The 21,037-nt window shown below is 41.6% G+C and overlaps 2 protein-coding genes across 8 annotated transcripts in view; one reads left to right on the top strand and one right to left on the bottom strand.

Annotated features, from left to right (window-relative positions):
- The window catches only part of cacng8b (calcium channel, voltage-dependent, gamma subunit 8b), a 37,287-nt gene extending 30,772 nt beyond the window's left edge, over positions 1-6,515 (top strand). For all 6 annotated transcript variants that reach the window (XM_061777750.1, XM_061777751.1, XM_061777752.1 and 3 more), the window contains 3 exons: positions 210-293; positions 1,322-1,462; positions 3,748-6,515. In XM_061777750.1, coding sequence (XP_061633734.1) covers positions 210-293; positions 1,322-1,462; positions 3,748-4,547 — 1,025 coding nt within the window. In that variant the 3' untranslated portion in view covers positions 4,548-6,515. The remainder of the gene's footprint in view (positions 1-209; positions 294-1,321; positions 1,463-3,747) is intronic.
- A 4,601-nt stretch (positions 6,516-11,116) lies between these two features.
- Positions 11,117-21,018, bottom strand: cacng6b (calcium channel, voltage-dependent, gamma subunit 6b). Of its 2 annotated transcripts, XM_061777799.1 has the most exons (5): positions 20,827-21,008; positions 17,170-17,718; positions 12,627-12,701; positions 11,822-11,959; positions 11,117-11,756 (listed from the first exon to the last, which is right to left on the bottom strand). In XM_061777799.1, the coding sequence occupies exons 2-5, from the start codon at positions 17,531-17,533 to the stop codon at positions 11,545-11,547; spliced, it is 789 nt and encodes a 262-aa protein (XP_061633783.1). In that variant the 5' UTR covers positions 17,534-17,718; positions 20,827-21,008; the 3' UTR covers positions 11,117-11,544. The 2 variants fall into 2 exon arrangements, with proteins under 2 accessions (XP_061633783.1, XP_061633784.1); XM_061777800.1 differs by lacking the exon at positions 12,627-12,701 and having other exon boundaries at positions 20,827-21,018.
- Positions 21,019-21,037: the final 19 nt, after the last annotated feature.

Genomic DNA, 21,037 nt, shown 5'->3' with positions numbered 1-21,037 from the left:
TTACTAGCATCCCAAACGAGAGCCATCGTGGCCTTTTTGATCTGGATGCTGAGGAGACACTGACGCTGATGTCAGTCCTTTTTGGCTCTCGGGAGGACGCCCGCTGTTCTCCGTTTGTCGCAGTTGTCTTTATAACTTCTTGTACTCCTGCTTGTGCTTGCTCATCACTTTTTTTCTCTCTCTCTTTCTCTTTCTCTCTCACATCTCAGGAGTAAAGCGAGGAGTGTGTTCTCAGATCAACCACTTCCCAGAGGATGCGGACTTTGACCATGATGGGGCCGAGTATGTCCTACGTAAGTCAAACTGATGCTTTTTTTTTTCTTTTCTTTTCTGTTTTTCTGTTGCCGCAGTGAAGAAATCAACACGTGATGGTGTGTACTAAAAGTCATGGGATAGATATGGTGCAGCCTAGTTCACGCTAAATGCCCCGCAAGGAAGCGTTTGTGTTCTGTGATCCGCTGCACGTGTGCACACAAGCTTGTTTACAATGTTGCACAGGCATCTTGTTGGCATTTGGGTGGCATTTTATCTCCTGTGGCCTAGTTGTTTTAGGTGTGTGTGTGTGTGCATGTGTGCGTGCGTGCGTGCGTGTGTGTTCAGTGGGTGCATGCATGTGTTCTTGTGTTGCATTTACATACAGCATAACTGAAATCTCAGCGTTCAGAGGGAATTATTTTGTTGTTGGAGGGCTAATGGAGAGAAAGAAATTGATTGGATGATGATGATGATGATGCAAGGAAGCCATTCGTAGTGTAGGGGTTCACACAGGTGACTTTTGTGCAGCTGGTACAGTACAAACTGGTTTAAAAGATGGACAGATAGAAGTCCACACTGCAAAAATGTACCAAGAATATTTGTCTTATTTCTAGTCAAAACTAATCTGATTACACTTAAAATAAGACGCATCACATAAAAGGTTTCTTGTTTTTAGAATATTTTCAAGCTCATTTTTAGTTGAAATAAGTAGAAATTGAAATACTCCACTGGCAAAAGAAAAAATAATCATTAAAGCACATTACAAGGAATAAAATATAAATAGTGTAAAGTACTACTGTGCATTACTGTATGTTTAGGAGGTCTTTCAGAGTATAGAAGGTGTTTATAAGAGTATGGTAGAGGTTAATAGGAGGAGATTAATAAGAGTCTGGGGAGGTTCATACAGTTTTAAAATATGTGTAAATAATCCCAAAAATACAGTATGTGGTCGCTCTTCACAGATTTCACCTATTGCCGGGGTGGTCCGGAAGCAATAAACGAGGGATTACTTGTATAGTCATTTTTTTGTGGCTATTGGCTAACCACTTTTTCTTTGGCTTTGCAGGTGTGGTGAGGGCTTCCAACATCTTCCCCATCCTCAGTGCCATCCTGCTACTATTAGGAGGCGTGTGCATTGCTGCTAGCCGTTTCTATCGACGCAAACGGAACATCATCCTGGGAGCGGGGATTCTGTTTGTGGCTGCAGGTAACATTGTGACATTAGATACAGTATATGCATCCTTCAAACGTCCAGTTATGTTTAACACGCTGACCCTGCCTTTTGCCTTTTATTTTAAAATGTGCTATTACACACAAACTCGATAGATAGATAGATAGATAGATAGATAGATAGATAGATAGATAGATAGATAGATAGATAGATAGATAGATAGATAGATAGATAGATAGATAGATAGATAGATAGATAGATAGATAGATAGATAGATAGATAGATAGATAGATAGATAGATAGATAGATAGATAGATAGATAGATAGACAAAAACACAATGGAACATAATACAAGAAAATGTAGTTAATTTGATACAAGTTGAGTGTGGTGAAGGACCCAAGTGCAAAACACCGAACTACCGGAAAAGTTAGAAAGGATTTTAATAATCAATTTCAGTGCAGTTGAGAAGGTCAGGCTTTGAAGATAGCTTTGTCCTGGGCCGAGGTAATGCAATGCCCCATAATCCAGGTCAGAAAATGCTGAGATTTCACTGTTGCCTTTAGCCATGATTCACAGATAGCAGAAATGGCAAAACTCACACATTGTTGACCTTGTAGCAGAATCCCCCAAAGCCACGGGGACAGGAACAGGCATATGTGTTGAGGCCGAACACTCACTGGTTCATATTGTAGCGTCTTGCATATGTAATGGACCAACACTCTGACCTCCATTGCATCATCGACAAGGCCTTAAATAGGGAGGTGTGGTTGACTGTGGGTAGTAGGACGTGATTGGCTAAGAGATTGGCTGTTTGTCATGGCAGACTGTGACAGAAATGTAATTGTTTTATAAAGTGTAATTAAGCAGAACGTCACACACCCACACTGTAGTATTCATGTGTTGATGTGTCCTTTTAAGGGGCATGTCCTAATGAGTGACATCAGAAACCTGGAGTCAGTCTGGTTAGCCTGTTACCAGGTGATTAGTTCAGTGTGAGCATGTCCTCCATGATCCTTGTGTTTTCATTTTGTATTTATGTGTTTCACTGTTTGTCCTGTACAATAAACAGCTCCAAGTACATCAGCGGCTGTGGCTCTCCTTGGTCACTCGTGACGGCATCACAGTACCTTAATTGGTCCATTTTGTTTTCACTTAACCCGAGCAGCAACATATCTGAAGCTTGCTTATAACTCAAATTGCCGCAACACAAAGCAAAAAATTGATCAAGCGACTACTTGTAACTCAAAAGAATGTGTAAGTTGGGGTACTTGTAAGTCAACGTACCACTGTATGAGTGACTTACGATGGCTATATTTTATAACTGTGCTCAATCAGGGCTCTATTTCCGTAGACGGCGCAACTGCGGTAGAGCGCAAAAACTGGCAAAAATTAACGTTTGCCAATTTGGCAGACTGGTCTGCGCCAAACTGGATGGCAGCGTCAGGATCATGGGTGGGCATGCGCACGCCACGTTCCCCAAAATAAGTTACTGTGCCCTGCCTCAGGTGTCTGCACTATAAGCGTTTTCGTGCCAATCTTTATAAATAATTTAATCAAAGTCGAAATTGATTTATGTATTTCAGCCACAAACAGTGAGATAAAGATAAAAGAGATTCAAAACAATGAACAATTTCCCATCACGTCACTTCCTGTCGAAGCAGGGTATTCATTGTGCACACATCTGATCATCAGTGAGCTGACTGCTTTCAAACCTAGCCTAGCATTTGGCACCTCCAAAATTAATTCTCCACTTTGAGAAACGTGTTTTCTGACCACAGATGCATAATACTCCATAAAATAAAAGGACCCTCTTGGCTCAACTGCCGTTTGAGGGACGTGACGTGACCCATATAGTGACTCAACTATTCTAAAGCTAAGCCATGTGTTTAATTTACCAAATGGCCAAATACTTGTTTTATAACGCTAAATGTTGAATGTGTGTGTTGCCGCCGTGGCATATACGTTCTTTGGAGGGGATAGCTACATGAGGTCCACGGATAAGTCACCAGCGGGCTTCACCAGCTCATTCTGTATTTAATAAGGGTACCCGCTTACGTATGTTGGCACACCGACGTCTCCATGCGAGACCATTGCGCGGCATTTAAAGGAAATGAGAGGAGCTGTTTCGATTGGACACGATTGAAGTCAACTGTGAACACGCCCACACCAGCACAGATTATGGGAACGAAATTACCAACACCAGGTCTAACCTGCCTCCTCGCAGAGTTACTCTACGCGCATCTCTAGATTTACGCCAGTCACGGAGATAGAGCCCAATAAGTGTGTGAATGTACATCATGGTATTGTTGTGCTCTCTCAGGTCTGAGCAACATCATCGGCGTGATTGTATACATCTCGGCGGCACTGGGCGACATCTCTCCCAAGAAGGACGAGGACAAGAAGTGGCAGTACTCATACGGTTGGTCCTTCTATTTCGGCGGTCTGTCCTTTATCATGGCCGAAATGGTGGGCGTGCTGGCGGTCAACATCTACATCGAGAAGAACAAGGAGCTGCGGTGCCGCTCTCGCACCGACATCTTCAAGAGCACCACGCACGCCATGCTGCGCCTTCCCAGCTACCGCTTCCGCCGCAGGTCCCGCTCTTCGTCGCGCTCCACCGACCCCTCCCGCTCCCGAGACCCTTCGCCGGTGGGGGGCGGCGTGGGGAAGAACTTCGGCCTGCCCCCGTCAGCGCTGCTCTCCCAGGGCCCCATCTCGGTGTCCACGCTGCCCAACCCGCACTCGCGCTCCCACACGGCCCTGGCCGGAGGCGACATCTCGCTCTACACGCTGTCCCGCGACCCCAAGCTGGGGGTTCTGCCGCCCATGTACGGTACGGTGGATCGCGCCACGCTCTACCAGCTCCACAACTGCTTTCCCAAGGATGGCGTCGGAGGCGGCAGCGGCGGGGGCGTGATGATGAGCGGCACGCTGCCCTCACTCAAGTCCCACAACCCTTCCAACTCTTCCAACTCCAACGTGCCAATGTCCAACTCGGTGGGCTCCGGACCGCCCGCCTTCACCTCGGACAGGGAGCGAGGGATGGGCACTCTGGACAGGCTGAAGGGAGACAGAGAGAACAACTCCAACACCCTCAATAGGAAGACCACACCTGTGTAAGGGGGGGCACGGAGTAGCGGTCGTGCAGTACAGCGGAAATGTTAATCTCTCCCTTCGCAACAACAAGAAGAGTACAGTAGTATCAGAGCGATAATAACAACAACAATGAACTCTCACAACAAAACTATTTTGATATTTCCACATGCTAGAAATGATTTATTTTGTTAACGATCAACATGCAAACTAACCTCGGGCTACTATGAAAATTGTTACCTTGTGCAATATTACCACTAATTTACCAGACCTGCGTTAGCGTCGATTGTTGTTGTGATTATTCTTTGCGTTATTACTAGGGATGGGCATAACAAACCATTCGTGGCCAATCTTGAATCTTGACTCGAAACAAGCGAGTCAAAATGGAGAGCGCTGTGGCAACTCCTTTGAGCATTTATTCAATATACTTGAGATGCAGTTTAAAGGTTCATGTATTACTACCCTCTTTGTCCTCACTAGTAAGACATTTCAGTGCACTAGTAGAATGCCTGTGTCTTACTTGTAAAAAAAAAATGCACTACTAGTGCTACTTTTGGCCTCCTAGTATAACCTTAAGCTAGATATCAAAATATCAGCTAAATGCTTAACCCTGGGCAGATTACATTGACATGGCAACCCAAAAAGGCTAAAATCTGATTGGACAAAATACACTACCGGGAGCAGTATAGCCAACAGAAACGCTATGAAAGGTAAAGAATAGAATGGTAGAAATAAATTAATATCATTTTTTTGGAACAAATGTTAGAATGTTTTACTAAAATGGACAAAAAAAGCCAAAGAAAAAGCCAAATAATCATAAGTCACATGAGATTTGTTGACGTCACGACTTTACTACCGTTGCGCATCGTGGAAGAAGGAAACGTGTTGGAATGGCCATCCCTACTAGTTCCAACCTCGCTGCGTCGTCTGGAGTGAACTTTTCCTTGTTGCTGACTTTTACTGTGATTTTTTTTATTTTTGGGGGGACAAGCAACGTGTTACTGTATCCAGCATGAGTGTGCACAAAATCTTTAAAGGAGTGAATGATTTCTTATGACTCACCGGCCAACTAGTACGACATTGATTTTTTTTTCTGATATGAATACTGTAAATTGTCTTCCAACAATAGCGATAAAAAAAGTGATGCAACAATAACGACTTGGTTTTGGCCTCTGTTCGTCTTCTTTGCATTCTGAAATCCGTGTTAACAGTACTTCTTGTAGCGCTAGTCGTATTGGAGATGTTTGTTCTTCGGGCATTAATGACAACCTCTCTTTTGAGAGGGGAGAAAACATAAAATATGTACAGAACCAGGTTCAACCTGACTGCCTGAGTAAAAAAAAAAAAAAAAAAGGTTAAAAAAAAATAATAATAATAATCCTTTTTCTATGAGTCCCAAAGTGACACTTCATTTTCAGTGGCAAAAAAATAAAATAAATCATCATGTACATGTGGGTTTTAGAGGGTGATTTAAAAAAAGAAAATAAAAAAAGAAAACTTGTACATTGTAATTTATGCATACATATATTTGTAAATTCTATAAACAAAATGAGCTTTTGTTACTTGGACTCTTACTTGGTGGTTCATTAGCCCCCCGTGACCCTTTGACCTGCCCCCCGCCTTTCGTAATCATTGGCGGTAAACTCCCCAAAGATTTTCACTGTGCTTCCTCGCTCCTCTTCTCTTGAACGAAGGTGATGAGAATGTAAGCAGCCCTACACACTCTTCTTCTCTTTTCTCTTCTCGAAGATGCAACCACCAAACTTAGAAACAAAACAAAAAAACAAAGGAAACGCTTCCAAATTTTTTGAATTTCTTTGGCGACGTTCTCGGAAAAAAAAAAGTGATAAAGATGCACACAGAGAGCATTTATGTGGGCAATATGAATCATATGTAGTAGATATATAGAGACAAATGATTATGGTTTATCTAAATGTGTGATAAACTCAAACACTGTATTGCACGAAGTTTATAAAAAAAATATTGAAGAATCAATGCTGACTTCTGTCTTTTTTGCTGACGATATCATATGCAGTGGTGCCTTGACATTGGACTTTAAATCGTAACGTGTCCCTGCTTGTAACTCAAAACATCTATAGTCATTTTTCACCATTGAAATGAATGGAAATGCTATGAATCGATTAATCAAAATAAACAAGAAAACATTTTGTAATGTGTATTTTAAGAAGGAAAATTAGACTTCATACCACGGTGCTTTATAAAAACATCGTAATAACTTAATTAAATAGAATGTAAATAATTAAAGTTTGTTCATCATAATTTACAGTATGCTTCAATTTAATTCATTATGCTGCTCCTTCTGGTGTGCCAGCCTTTGCCACCGAGGGTCGGTATAATACAGTCATATTGACAAGGAAGATTCACCACTACTCTAAGTGACTCAGTAAGCTGCAATAATATTTTTTTTGCAGAGGATAAATAATATATGCCTGTGAGTATTGTGATATTGTCTGTTTACATGTCCTGCTTCGCCGTTTGAGTTCAAATATCCATTGTCCAAAGGGTTATAACACCGCAACAATCAATGCTAATAATTAGCACGTAAATGGTGTTTTTCCATTTTTTATTAGCATTAACCTAGCAGGTGAATTTCTAAGGCAAGGTTGTTTAGTTGTTCAAAATACACAACTTGTAATTCTCTTTGTTTTACGTTTAGTTTGACAGTAAACATCATCTGTGAGTGGCAGTAAACAGCTTGAAATCTCTTTTCTGAAAAATTGCCAACCTGCTGTTCACCTGTAGTGAGCTGAGTTGAGTTTGTTGCCAACATACAGGACTCATATCTCAGGTTTTCACTCACAAGTCAAAGCAAAAAGTCAGCCGAGCGATGGTTCGTATCTCGTCGGGTCACTCGTATCGCAAGGCACCACTGTAATTTTAATCTTGTACTTTCATTAGAAGAGTCAGGATTTTATTTCATTATCATTTTATTTCTTGGCACTTTTTTGCCTGCATTTAGTTGTGAAGATAGTTGCCTTTTAAAATGATATGAACGGGAGTGTCCAACTCAGTGAACGAATTGTTTTAAAGTACAATTATTACTTATTTTGCTTTAAGCGATGTCCAGGCTGGTCCATCAATATTATAGACCAGTTAAAGTAAGTGATCTACGGAGCCCCTAAAGGGACATGGGGAAAAAAGAAAGGAAAAAGAAACTTGTTTCTCATACTAACGAGAAACGTTCTCATTGTCATGAAAAAGTTCCTTGTTCAAATGAGAAAATAGGCTACATCGTAGTTATGGTTTCCCTTGGAGGGCCATCATGAGCGCGAACACATACACAGTAAATGTACAATTGCCTCATGTTATTACAAATGAATTATGCATTACATATTACAGATGGCCGCCGCTAGATTGAACTCAAGGAGATTGACAAAAAGATGAAAAAAATTATTTTTGGATTGGAATCGTGAATAATTTATTGAACACATAATTAGATGTGTTCATAGTTATGTTGTAATGCATAAAAAATCAATGAATAACTATATTTGAAACCAGAGGCCAGTAAAAAGTTGTTAATTCAGTTTATTTTGAAATGGGGATTGGTAACAAAAATGTTTGCAATCAACTTTATATAAAAGGGAAGACGATTTGCAATGTTGTTATTATAGCAAGAAACATGAAGTCGACGCACTTGATTTGCTTTCGCGGGCCACATAAATTGATGTGGCCGGCCGGATGTGGTCCCCGGGCCTTGAGTTTGACACCTGTGCTTTAGGGGCTCCGTGCTGATCTATCGTCCATGTGTGATTGTATTTTTTTTTTTTTAACTCTGGGCAGGGGCGTAGTTGAGGGGGGAATGGGGGGGAGATTTCCCCCCACTTTGTGGAGCTTCCCCTTACGCACCTTTACAGCCATTGTAACATTTAATTTCATTTTGCGTATTTTTTTATACATTTTTCTGAGCTGCCCTTCAACGCATCATGAACAGGCGCCGTGCAGACGACCCATCAGACACACAGCAGATGAGACAGACAGATATATTTATGCTGAAAAAATGCAGAGCAAATTAGCCTGCAAAAGGTCAAAAACCTTGCACGGAATTTTCCCCCCAAAAATCAATGTACTAGAAGTAGAGTAAAATTTAAGTACATCTTGATAATGTAACCAATTTATGACAAATTTAGAGGTAACATAATCATTAAGTGATAATTGATGAGAACTTGTCAGATACTGTATAACATTACAACTTTATTCTGGTATTTTTATGACTTCATTCGTAGTTTTCTTTTCTTTTGAGACTTACCTGTGAACTTGTGGAGGCGGTCAAACACTTTTCGCTATTTTTACACGCACTTTCGACTTTTGCTGTCACACTGTTGCATACGACGAATTTGCATATAGATGACAAGTGGCAGATGGTTTGCATTTGCCTATTTGCGTGACAAGAAAGCCAATAGAACGTTTTGGAATACTTTTGTTTTTCGCTTAACCGTGTGAGCGGATGAGTTTGCGATTAGGCCCATCTGGTGCCTCATGCATGTTTTACACGGCTGTCGTGGGCCAAAGACAGCGGGCGCGTTTTTCTTGACCTTCGCGGGCAAACATCGGGCTGACATTCCTGCCCTGGAGCAGGTGCAAGCAGACTTAAAATTCCCCGCAGCGCCCCTTGTGATTTGAAAGTTCTCGGACTTGTTGAATTTGTTGCACAGGAGTCAGGCATGACGCAACAATCCGAGGAGGTTTTTACAAGGTGCTATATCGACCAAAAATAACATTTACCTCACACGAACACACACACATAAAAAAAATCTCACACGTACCGAAAAAACTCACACTCATGTGAAAAACTCACAGTCAACAAAATAGCTCTCACATATAACAAAAAACCTCTCACATTTAGAAGTTATCATATTCACCAAAAACCTACTTTTAAAACAACAAACCTCAGATAGAGAAAACATTTGTTTTCTGTGAGCCCTCTCAGTGAGAGTCAAAAATTGTGTGTGTGAAAGGAATCTCACGAGTCAAAAAGAAAGCCATCTCAAATCCCCAATGCTGATGGGCTCTTTTTTTTTTTTTTTTTTTTTTTTAATAGGGCAGGTGAGTTTGAGAGGTTTCTTTGGGGTTGTTTGAGAGACTTTTTGCTGTGTGTGTGTGTGTGTGTGTGTGTGAAGGTGTGCGTGTGTAGGTGTGTGTGCATGTGTGTGAGGATTTTTTTGTGAGGCCATGAGATGGTTGTTGTGTGTGAGAGTTTTTTTTTGTGTCTATGTGATCTTTGTGGTCAGTGTAGGAGGTTATTAGTTGCATATGAGAAATTTTGCGTGTGCCTGAGAGTTTGTTTTGGCATGTGTGTGTGAAGGAGGTATTTTGGTTTGTTTGGGTGAGAGAGGTTTATTGTTTGTGTGTGAGAGCTACATGTAATTTTTGGCCTAAGAGGTTTTAACGCAGCCTCCATCTCCATCTTTTTGCAAGAATTCTTTGAATTTCTATTCCCAAACATTCCCAAACCTCTTGTACGTTACACTCTATACATATGTACCACCGAGATAGAATGTCACATAGATCCAGTTTCGGCCCAAAGGGAGTGCATGTGTGCAGGTGATGCAAAGACGGACGCGGCTTGTGACAGTAATGATTCCGATGGGAGGTCTCCGTTAAGTTTGGCCCTCGTGGGGCTGGGCCGGCGGTGGGTGTGGTGCGCGGGAAGGTGTGAGCGCATTGAGGTCGAGGGTGGAAAAGTAAATGATGAGGGACGCATAGTTGAAATTCAAGGATAAGGTTTCCAAACTTCAGCAATGACAGCCTAATAATAGAGGGGCTGCTTTGGAGTTGCACTGGGGGGTCTCTTGGCATAAAGGTCACTATTGAGAAAGGGAAATGAAGGGAAAATAATTTGCACTGTCCCTCAGGGCAGCACAGTGTATTAGTGGTTAGCACGTCCGCCTCACAGTTCTGGGGTTCAGCGTTCAAATCTCAGTGGTGTGGAGTTTCTATTTGGAATTTGTACATTTGTAAGGTTGTTTCTTCACAGTTCTCATGACTTGGCTTTTCTAAGTTTGCCTTTCCCGAACTTTTTAAGCCACGCACGCCTACAACAATCCGAAAGAGCTGAACGCCCCCTTACCCCTACACACACCCTTGTATATTCATATTCAAAACAATGGACAAAATTGTACAAAAATTATCTTTTTTTTTCCAGTTAGGGTACTACATTTGTTTCATGATTTAATACATTTGGGGCTAAATTAAATTCAGTTTGGAGACTGTTTGTATTTAGCATTTTTTTTTTGGGGGGGGGGGATACTTGGGGAAAAAACAAAATGAGAATATGTAATAATTATAATAAATTAAAAATGTTGGCTGTAACAAGTCTTGCTCTGACCAACCAATCAGAGGGCAAAAACATGCTGATATCATCAAGAGCCAGTCACAATGAATTTTAAATCTGAATGGTTAAAGAAACAGTTCCATTGCTATTATAGTTTACATTTCATCGACCAACACTGGTGATTCTCAAGGCCCTGGGCAGATTAAATTGACATGGCAACACACAGAGGCTGAAATCTGAATGGAGAAAAAAAAACAATCGCTGCTCACTGTTGTTAATAGTGAAGGACAAAACAGAGACAGAGTAAAGGGAGACGTGTGTATTTGTAAATAAAGTGACCGGCGACAACACCATGAACATTTATAAAATATAAAGAAAAACATGTTATGTACACTGTGGATCTTATAATGTGCGTCTATACAGGTTTTAGTTGTACAAAATTTTACATACAATTTTTTTTCCTTTTTTTTTTTGCGATGGCATCCAAAAAATAAACACTACAGCCTCTTTTTCAAAATGCATTTAAAAAAGAATTTATTGCATACCTTTATGCCAGGAGACAAAGTGGAAATAATATATATACAGTGAGGTATTGAGTCATAACTTTAATATGCTAAGCTGAAGCTATGCTAATTGTTGTGTTTTAGTAAAACTGGTGGGGGAAAAAAAACATCCACACACGGATCAAATGTCATCAAAAGTAATAGACATTCTGATGTCAACATTTGCATATCAGGTGGTGTTGTTCTTGTGTGGCAAGCAAGAACTGACAGGAAGTGAAAGGATGACGAAAAGGAGGCCTCCGAAAATCAGGATGGCCCCCGCTGAGCCCACGCAGTCCGCAGACCAGGACAGCTGGTGGTGCAGCGGGATGGAGCGGTCGCTGGACAGCAAGGCCAGCACAGACTGGTGGAACATCAGGATGGAGACGAGGACCAGGATCCCTGCACATGTGGGGCAAACATTAAAAATGAAAGAAAGATTAATTAAAGACATGTCAAGGGCTGACCTGAGAGTATGAAGCAGAAGGACGCAGGCTTGAGAAAGAAGGAAACTCCTTTGCTGAGTGTCATGAGGATGCAAATGGAGCCCGTCACCATCATGGTCAGACTGAGGAGAGCCAAGATGGCCGCCGCTAGATTGAAATCTAGGAGATTGACAAAAAGATGAAAACATGAATTTTATGATTGGAATCATGCAAATAATTTATTGAACACATAAGTAGATGTGTTCATAGTTATGTTGTAATTATTTTAGGAGGGGTGAGGTTAAAATGATGGTAGAGTAGCATTGGGGTCTGGTAGTAGGTTTATATTGTTGTCAGGGTTTGGGTGGGAATTAGTGTAGCGGTGTGGATAGATGAGGATTGGCTTTAGGGTAGGGTTATTGCTCAGTTAGGCTTAGAATTAGTGTTGCAGGGTAAGGGTTAGGGTTACAGTAAGCTTAGTGTTTGGGTTAGGGTTTAGAATGAGAAATTACATGTTGCATTGATTTCCACCATTTCACAAATGTGTATTCTATCTGCCCAATGTGTCCAAATGTTGGCGTGTTGGAAAGTGGGCCATGTGCTGATTTGGCTCATCTTTAAACAGATTTTATTGGCAGGTGAACATGGACAGGTGCAACACACCAAGCTTGTGCCAATGTGTGTGTGAGGCATTGATGTCATCATTAGTCCTAGTTACTAGTATCCAATTGACAGATACCTGAAGCTGATGGCACAAAAAATGACAAATAATAGAAAATTGTGTATGTTTTTGTTTTTGCTTGGCAATCATTGTTTTGCATTCATTATAAAATTGTTGTTGTCTCACTCTTGTTTGTTGTCTTCTTGAACATGACAGCGTTCTCCCCCGAGGTGAAGAATTTGAAATAGGTGCAGTTCGATTCTGTAGACCAAGAGGAAACTTTAATACAATATGCATGCATGCGCATGTGCACACACATACACACACGCGCTCTAGATAGCTGCTGGTCTTGTGCGATGTGCCTTCTATGCATCCATGCACACACTATTGTCCTTCTAGGCGTCGTTCCTATTTATAAGTGTTGAGTCGGAATACCCACAAACACATACACTCTCTCTCACACACACATACATGCACCCCCTGCACATATGGTGCTTCTAACAGTGGTGGGAGGTAACAAAGTACAAATACTTTGTTACTGTACTTAAGTTGATTTTTCAGGTATCTGTGCTTTACTTGGGTATTCATTTTTCTGACAAAAAAAAGTGTTTTACTCCCTAAGTTTGAAAACATTGGAAAATATTTGTTTTCATACATTTCATTAAACTTGAGTTCCCCAACATACGAGTTTGGCGAGTTACAAGCTCTTCGCCTGGTTGATTGTTTTGCTTTGTGTTGCAAGCCAACATTTGAGGTACAAGCTAGCTTCAGATGTACTGCTGCTCGAAAACAATTATCTCAGTTTTGTTGTGTTTTAATTGAAGAAAATGTTGACTCATCCAGTTATTTATCTGTCTTAGACAGTGACACAAAACCCAATTGAACTGTAGGCATCTGGAGACACTGCTAGATATAACTGTGTGTCATCTGCATAGCTATGATAGTCACGATTAAAGTTCTGAAGAATTTGACCCAAGGGTAGCATATACAGGCTGAACAGGAGCGGTCGAAGAACTGACCCTTGAGGGACCCCATAGGTCATTGCCATTCGATGAGATTGAACACTTCCAATGGTTACAAAATAACTTCTTTCCTCCAGGTAGGACCTGGACCATTTAAGGACTGTTCCATTTAGTCCTACCCACGTTTCCAACCTGTTCAGCAGTATATTATGATCTACCATATCGAAAGCCGCACCGAGGTCCAACAAGACCACAATTGACACCTTTCCCGAGTCAGTATTCTTCTTATATCATTTAGCACTTTGATAAGAGCAGATTCTGTACTGTGATGAGTTCGGAACCCTGATTGAAATTTGTCAAAAAGTCAATTTAAGTTCAAGAAATTGCTGAGTTGATTAAAAATAACTTTCTCAACAATCTTGGCTATGAAAGGGAGAGGATTAGGGGAGGTTCAGAGAGAGATCCGAGGGGGAGGAAGAGGAAGAGGAAGGGGAGGAGGAGGAGGAAGAGGAAGAGGAGGAGGAGGACCGAGCTGGGAGCACAGATGGAGGGGTGGTGAAAGCTGGGGAAGAAAGAAGGGAGCCACAGATGGAGGAGGAGGTTCAGGGAGCAAGGGATGGTGGGGTGAGAGTGGATGGAGAGGGAGACACAGGGGCTTAATACTGCATTAGAACTACTCTCCCTAGGTCCTACGCTGTCCCTCTCCCTCATTGCCCCTTCACTATTTTTAGACAAAAACTGTGAAGTAGACAGATTCCACTCGGCTTCCCAGGCGCATAGTGATAACTCTCACCCTACTGAGCATTACGGGCTGGACATTCTTATACACACACACGCACAGACACGCACACGTATACAATACATGTAGACACTGCTTATTAGCTTATCTGTGATGTCGTTCACTTATTACGCACATATTGCATTCAAAGTGCTCAGGGGCCCACCGAAAAGACGCCTCCGAGCCGCTCCGCTCGGGATGGCAGCCAGAGGTGAACGGTGATCGTGACTTTGGCAAGAAAACGGTTGCTTTTTTTTCCCCAAACAAACATGGCGGGGCTTGCGGCCATCTGCCAACGACGCCAGGACGTGCGAGAGACATTGTCACGAGCAGACTGGCTGCCGTCACAGAGAAACAGACTGTCACATACGCACACATACGAAAACTGAGTGTAAGTGTGTGTGCAGTGTTCACTAGAAACAAATTATTAGAGAAATACATGGATTTTGACTTATTAAATGTATGCTATGTTAATTATAACTTCATATAATTTTTGTATGTTTCAGTGCGAGAATAAGAAAGGAGACCTTGTTCCTCTGTCTCTCTGATATTGTATGCTGTATTATCACTTAGCTGTGAAATAAAGCAAGAGTCTGTGTCGAGCCAGGTGCCAGTTGCGTGAGACAGATGATAACTTCCTGTTTGTGTGTCTATATATGACCTCGCCTAAGGACAAATAGGCACACTCTTCTTGAAAGCAGTCAGCAGGTTGCTTTTTGAATCATCTCCTTGCATGCAAGTTTTTATTATATCTCATTGTTCTCAAAGTGCTCATCCTCTACTAAAGCATTAACATTCTCTCACTCCACAAAAGCACACAAGGTACAGGCTACTGCAGGAGTGGGCAAACATTTATGCTTAAGGGCTATATTTTTATTTTATTTTTATTTTTTTTACACTGGAAGAGCATGCAAACTCCAAAATGTGAGTCAGATATGCAAAACATTACCCCAACGTGCTGATAGTAGAGGACTTGATTATGTATGTCCCATACTTTGCCTCCCCTTGTTCTAACATCTTGTCGAAAGTCTTCTCAGAAAAGTGGAAGCTTTAATAGCTGCATCAAACGTGTGGAATAATATTACATAATGCTCCAAGTGGTCTCCTTCCATTAGAGGACTCCTTACATTGTGCTTCTTTAATGATTTCATTAGCATATGGATGGCACATAGGCTGACCTAGATGCATATACACAGCATGTACAGCATGCAGCTTCACGTTCAAGGTGCGCGTAGTAAGTTTGCAATGTTTCGTTAGCCAATTATATATATAGGGCAGATTAGGTGGGGCAAGTGTACTTAATAGGGGGGCCACTCACCATATACAGGCCAAATAGAATGTGTATTTTTGTTTTCAATAACCTATATATTCCCGACATAGCATTTTTAGGAAAATGTGACTCACAGATCACTATGATGCTATTTGTGTCCTAAATCGGATTTATTTCTTCCCCATTCACCATCAAGGCTTTCCTTTAAAGCAACCTTATCATGAGCTTAATAGCATTACTGCCTGAGTCATTTTTGAACGTTTTCAGAAAACAAGAAAAAAAATAAAAATAAAAATGTTAACAAGCAAGAAGAGTCCAGTTTCCTTGATTCAGCCCTTGCTGATCACCATGACCTGGATGACTTAAAACCTGACCACAGACATAATGGAAAAAAACTAACTTTTAGCTAGGACATCAGTGACATTTTAGTGACATTTTAGTGACATTTTTAGTGACATTTTGACAATTGGTCAAAAATGACTTAGGCAATTACGCTATTCAGCTAACAATATGTAACGTGTGTTAATCACAGCTTCGAACTTACATTGATGTTAGACTAACTTTAGTATCTCTGTTGTTGCCATGCCAACCCAAAATAACCTACTTCAGTGGTCAATATCAAATTAACGTGATCGCACTAGCAACGCTGCTAATTTGACTGTTCAGACTTGTGTGTGATGTTTTTACGGACAGTGCTGCACCGTAACAATAGCTTGTTGATGTTGCATTAAGTTTTCATGGTGGGAAAGAATCACTTATTTCACTGTTCGAAACATTTGCACAGATAGTACTGTGTTCACCAGTTAAAGCAACAATTAATACCAGATTTAAAATCATGTAAATGATACACCAGATATTTAATAAATAAATGAACAGCATCGTTGTCGTAGCCACGGCAACCCTGACTCATTTATTTATGTGGTCTGTAATTGGTGGACCAGCCAGGATACTGCTCGTTATACTAGCACGTATGTCGGTGCCTATTTCACTGTTCAGTGTTATTTACAACGCGTGTACAGACTGTACTCCATGCACCTTGTAAAGCACCGTATGAAACTATTAACAACAGTAGTCGTACTCCAAGCCAGATTTTTGTATTTTTTTACTATGCAAAATAGAATCTCAGCCTGGTGGGCGACTGGTTAGAGCGTCTGCCTCACAATTCTGCGGACCGGGGTTCAATCCCCGGCCCCGCCTGTGTGGAGTTTGCATGTTCTCCCCGTGCCTGCGTGGGTTTTCTCCGGGCACTCCGGTTTCCTCCCACATCCCAAAAACATGCATGGTAGGTTAATTGACAACTCTAAATTGCCCGTAGGTGTGAATGTGAGTGCGACTGGTTGTTTGTTTGTATGTGCTCTGCAATTGGCTGGCAACCAGTTCAGGGTGTCCAGTTCAGGGTGCCCGATGATAGCTGGGATAGGCTCCAGCACGCCCGTGACCATAGTGAGGAGAAGCGGCTCAGAAAATGGATGGATGGAGAATCTCAGCCTCTCATGTTGCGCTAGCCTAGCCTCAGTGCTAATTTCACTAATTTTCACTGTTTAGAGTTGCGTGCAATGTGTCCTTTTAGAAAAACGGGTCACTCGTATTTCAAGGCACCACTGTATATACGTTTTGTGACTTTTTTGTTACGAGGAATTAGTAGGTGACTTGCGGTTACCGTGGCAACAACAGAGATGCTATTCTGCCAACAAAATTAATGACAGTAGCACGCCTCACCTCCTGGTAGTTCAGCGGGGCCACAGCTGGTCCTCTCGGGGTCCACGTCGGCCACCCACAGGGTGTGCACGCACGCCTTCCACAGGCCGTAGTGCGCCATCTGGCACGTGTGGTTGCCGTCAAAGTTCTTGGGCTGCGCCAACTCCACCCAAAATTCCGTGCCCACACCTAGTACGGTCAGCGTCACGCCCACCGCGCATACCAGGAAGGCCAGCTTGATCTTGCCGTCCTGGCTGTCGCTCATCTTTTGGCTCCGCCTGTGAGCGCGGCCGCCCTTCAAGGCAGCCAGACCTCCGCCTTGGCCGCTGGCCGCCGCCCCCACGCGCCCCTCTTCGTCTTGGGGCACAAAGAAGTTGTTCCACATCTGAAAAGGCCGGGCTTGAGGTGGTACACTTGGGAGTACTTAGTATTGATGTAGTAGCGTAACTTTATAATAGTGGATAAATAAAACACATCTACAACTAGAATAGAGGATCAAGTAAAAAATACATAAGGGGATTAAAGTGTAACAATGAAGCTTTGTGCCAGTGTTTCCTTTCCTCCAGGCCTCTGAAAAAGAAATAAAATAAATAGATGAGATAGAAAAAACAGTACCACATGAGACAAACACAAGGCCCACGAAAGCCTGCCGCAATTTTTCAAAACTAGCCATAAAAGTGATAATAACCAGGGGCAGTTTTGTAATTTGATGGGGAGATTAGTAAATTTTCCACACAGAACATATAAGGTTAAAAATTTAACTACATTGCGCTTTCACCGCACACCTACTATGTCAACAAACACAGTGCAGCTCAGCTTCTGGATAGCAGACATCATGGATAGTGATATATTTCTTGTTCTTTAAAACTAGAGCAGTACAAATGTAACTTAAGAGGCATTTAAACAGCCTCTCGGGCTTTTCCATTGGTACGAGAGAAATACCAAATGCCCATATTAGTGTTTTTTTGTTATTGTTTGCACAATGATTCAGACTGGTCGCCAGCCCATTGTAGCAGAATGTGTATGAAAAAAAAACAATCAATTAAAACTACAGTGACCCTGCATGAATGAACTTGATATTTGCATATAGATGCCACAAGACGGCCTCAAATCATTTAAAACAGAATCGGATTGTAAACCACCAACATCATGCATCTAGCATGTACACAACCATATGAACCCATGTTACATAAACGACTGTATTCAGTAGGATTCAAAACAAACAAACCACCTCCACATGAGGCCCATCAATAAAATTAGTTAGCATACTAACCCATAAAATAAACTGATGTGAAGCAAACAAATATGCACACTAGCACTTTACACAAATGGTAATAAGTGTTTAAACTCACCTTTTGGAATTTACACACAATAATAAACGTGAGGGAATACGTACATACAGGCAAATTGTTACGAGAAAGTAGACTACACGGTTATAGTTGTAGCAGGAGAGAAGCAGAGACATACTTTCACTTTTAAAGGTGCATTAAGTGCATTCAAGACCCACCAACAAAAAGGGACATCTAAAATGCAGACGTAAAAACACTATCAATGAATTAAACCTAGCAACAACAAGATTCACCAAGATGATACCAAAGTACTACTTTTATTATTTTGGCCCAAGTGACTGTTTTTTGTCTTTATGTCTCAAACGTATTCTCTGTCAATTGACTGTCTGTTGTCGTACTAGAGCGGCTCCAACTACCGGAGACAAATTCCTTGTGTGTTTTTGACATACTCGGCAAATAAAGATGATTCTGATTCTGAAGAGGCCATCAGTATTTTAATGCTTAGGCGTTGCAGTTTTTGTACACATATTACTCCCTTGCCTATGTAAAAAGGATTTGAACTAGAAAAATTGCCCCCTGGCAAGACGTTTTTATGCTCCAGCGTGTAGTACAATCACACTATCCATGGCAAGTTTCTCAAAACCAGATTGGTTCTTGACAAACCACACAGCAAAAGGCCTGCTCAAAGGCCTGCTCCACCACTGACGAACTCCTAGAGGAGGCATTCACGCAAAGCCAGGGAAAGTCTATGCTGAGGGCTGCACTGGAACTAAGCATCATCAAAATCTCGATTCTGTGGACGCTTCGGCGAGAGACAAAGCTTTACCCGTACCAACTTCAGGTTGTTCAAAAGCTTCAAGATCAACAACTTGAAGTCAGTACGGGTAAAGCTTAATCACTCTCAGAAGCATCTCTCTGAATAAAATGGGAACAGTAAAAGAAAGAAACATTTTGTCTGTATGAATTTAGTTGAATAGTTTGGTGAGGGGGTCAAGGTGAGTGCCGCACTGGACCACCCATCTTTTATTGTCCCATTATAGAGCTCTGATCCGAGTCATCCCACTGTGTAGGGCTTGGATGTCGATCCTGTCTGATCTGAGGGGATAACGCGATGCCACAAATACCCCACGTCCTGCATCACATGTCATGGCACATACTGGGAATCAGGTCTGTGTGTGTGTGTGTGTGTGTGTGGGCGTGCGTGCGTGCGTGCATGCATACTGTATGTGTGTGCGTGTGATCCAGGCTTATAAAGCATTTTCTGCTCCCCCCCAAAATATGAGCAAGGGACCCGTGGGAGCATTTGAACAAGGTGACAGCTGACCCGCACCGGGTGCGAGGCAGGTGATAATTCAAGCTTGAACGAGAGTGCAGCCCGCACTAATTGACCCTTCTGGGGGGTCTGACGGGTCACAAAGTGGACAACGGGACAGAAGCCCCCCACAGAGTTGGTGGGTCTCTTAATTCTGAACTTTGCACCAGTGGTCTCAAAGCTTTTATAAAGGCACTGCACCGCATGAGGCCACGTGTTTGCTTTAATGCTGGATTATGCTATTAATTACTGGCCACGGTGTTAAATTGGAATAATATCGTACATGGAATTTAATGTCACATAATGAGATCCGACACAAGGGCTACAGTATTTTCTTCTTGTAATGCAAGCGTAAGAGTTAGTCAAGTTGTAATAGTATTAAAATATACTGATCATGAGTATTAGCAGTAGTAGTATTTGATTGTCATTGTTTTGTATTTGTTTTTATGTAAGATTATTATTTATTCGTACATACAGTATGTAATAATAAATTACCATACACTGTACTGTATTATGCGCGAGATCCAGTACGATTTTTCATAATAATGATAAGAATTATGCGATATTATTTTAAAGATTTGCCATTACAAAGCTCATGCTGATTTTTAATATTAATTATAAATATTTCCTTTGCTCGTAACTCAAATTTTGGCTCCCCAAAACAAAGCAAAAAAATATGTCAAAGTGACGGACTTTAACTCAAAAATCATAAATCGGGCCACTTGTGAGTCAATGTAACATTGAATTTGCAAGTAATCGGCTTGTTTTAGTCAGCATTATTTGGAATTTTGCTTGCGGATGAATATATATATATATATATATATATATATATATATATATACCGTATATGTGTGTGTGTCTATCTATCTATATCTATGATTATGCCAAATTACGGTATATATTCCTATATTTAAATTCCCTATTGAGAGCCAAACTTCAATCATGCAAATTCCTGGTTTATTCCCATTAATTTCCATGTAATACTTCCAATTTCCTGAAATTCCTCAAGTTTTGTAACTGTGTGTGTCTGTGTGTGTGGTAACGCAACAAGTGGGAGAAAAAAAGATGAATTCTGACCTGTGGTTTGGTGTTGAGCTGGAGGAGGAGAAGACGCTCGAAAGTTAAAAGACAGAAAGCGTGCTCACGGGTGAGAGAGTTAGTGAAAGAGCAAGACAGAGAGAGGGGAGGGGGTAAGAGTCATGGAAGGTGAATGCAGCAGGGGAGGGGACCGCAGCCTGGTTGGCTAACACTCTTCTTTATTAAATGTCCGTCTTTGCACGACTACGTG

The sequence above is a fragment of the Phyllopteryx taeniolatus genome, chromosome 6 (assembly GCF_024500385.1).
Source record: "Phyllopteryx taeniolatus isolate TA_2022b chromosome 6, UOR_Ptae_1.2, whole genome shotgun sequence".
NCBI classification, from domain to species: domain Eukaryota; kingdom Metazoa; phylum Chordata; class Actinopteri; order Syngnathiformes; family Syngnathidae; genus Phyllopteryx; species Phyllopteryx taeniolatus.
The sequence above is the reverse complement of the archived record's forward strand: the minus strand, read 5'-3'. Positions and strand labels throughout refer to the sequence as shown.

Coding starts and splice junctions, on each gene's coding strand:
- cacng6b (XM_061777799.1), bottom strand. CDS start 17,533: ATGTGGAACAACTTCTTTGTGCCCCAAGACGAAGAGGGGCGCGTGGGG. Junction 12,702..17,169: donor CCCCGCTGAACTACCAGGAG/GTGAGGCGTGCT, acceptor CTTGGTCTACAG/AATCGAACTGCACCTATTTC. Junction 11,960..12,626: donor CAAGAAGACAACAAACAAGA/GTGAGACAACAA, acceptor TCAATCTCCTAG/ATTTCAATCTAGCGGCGGCC.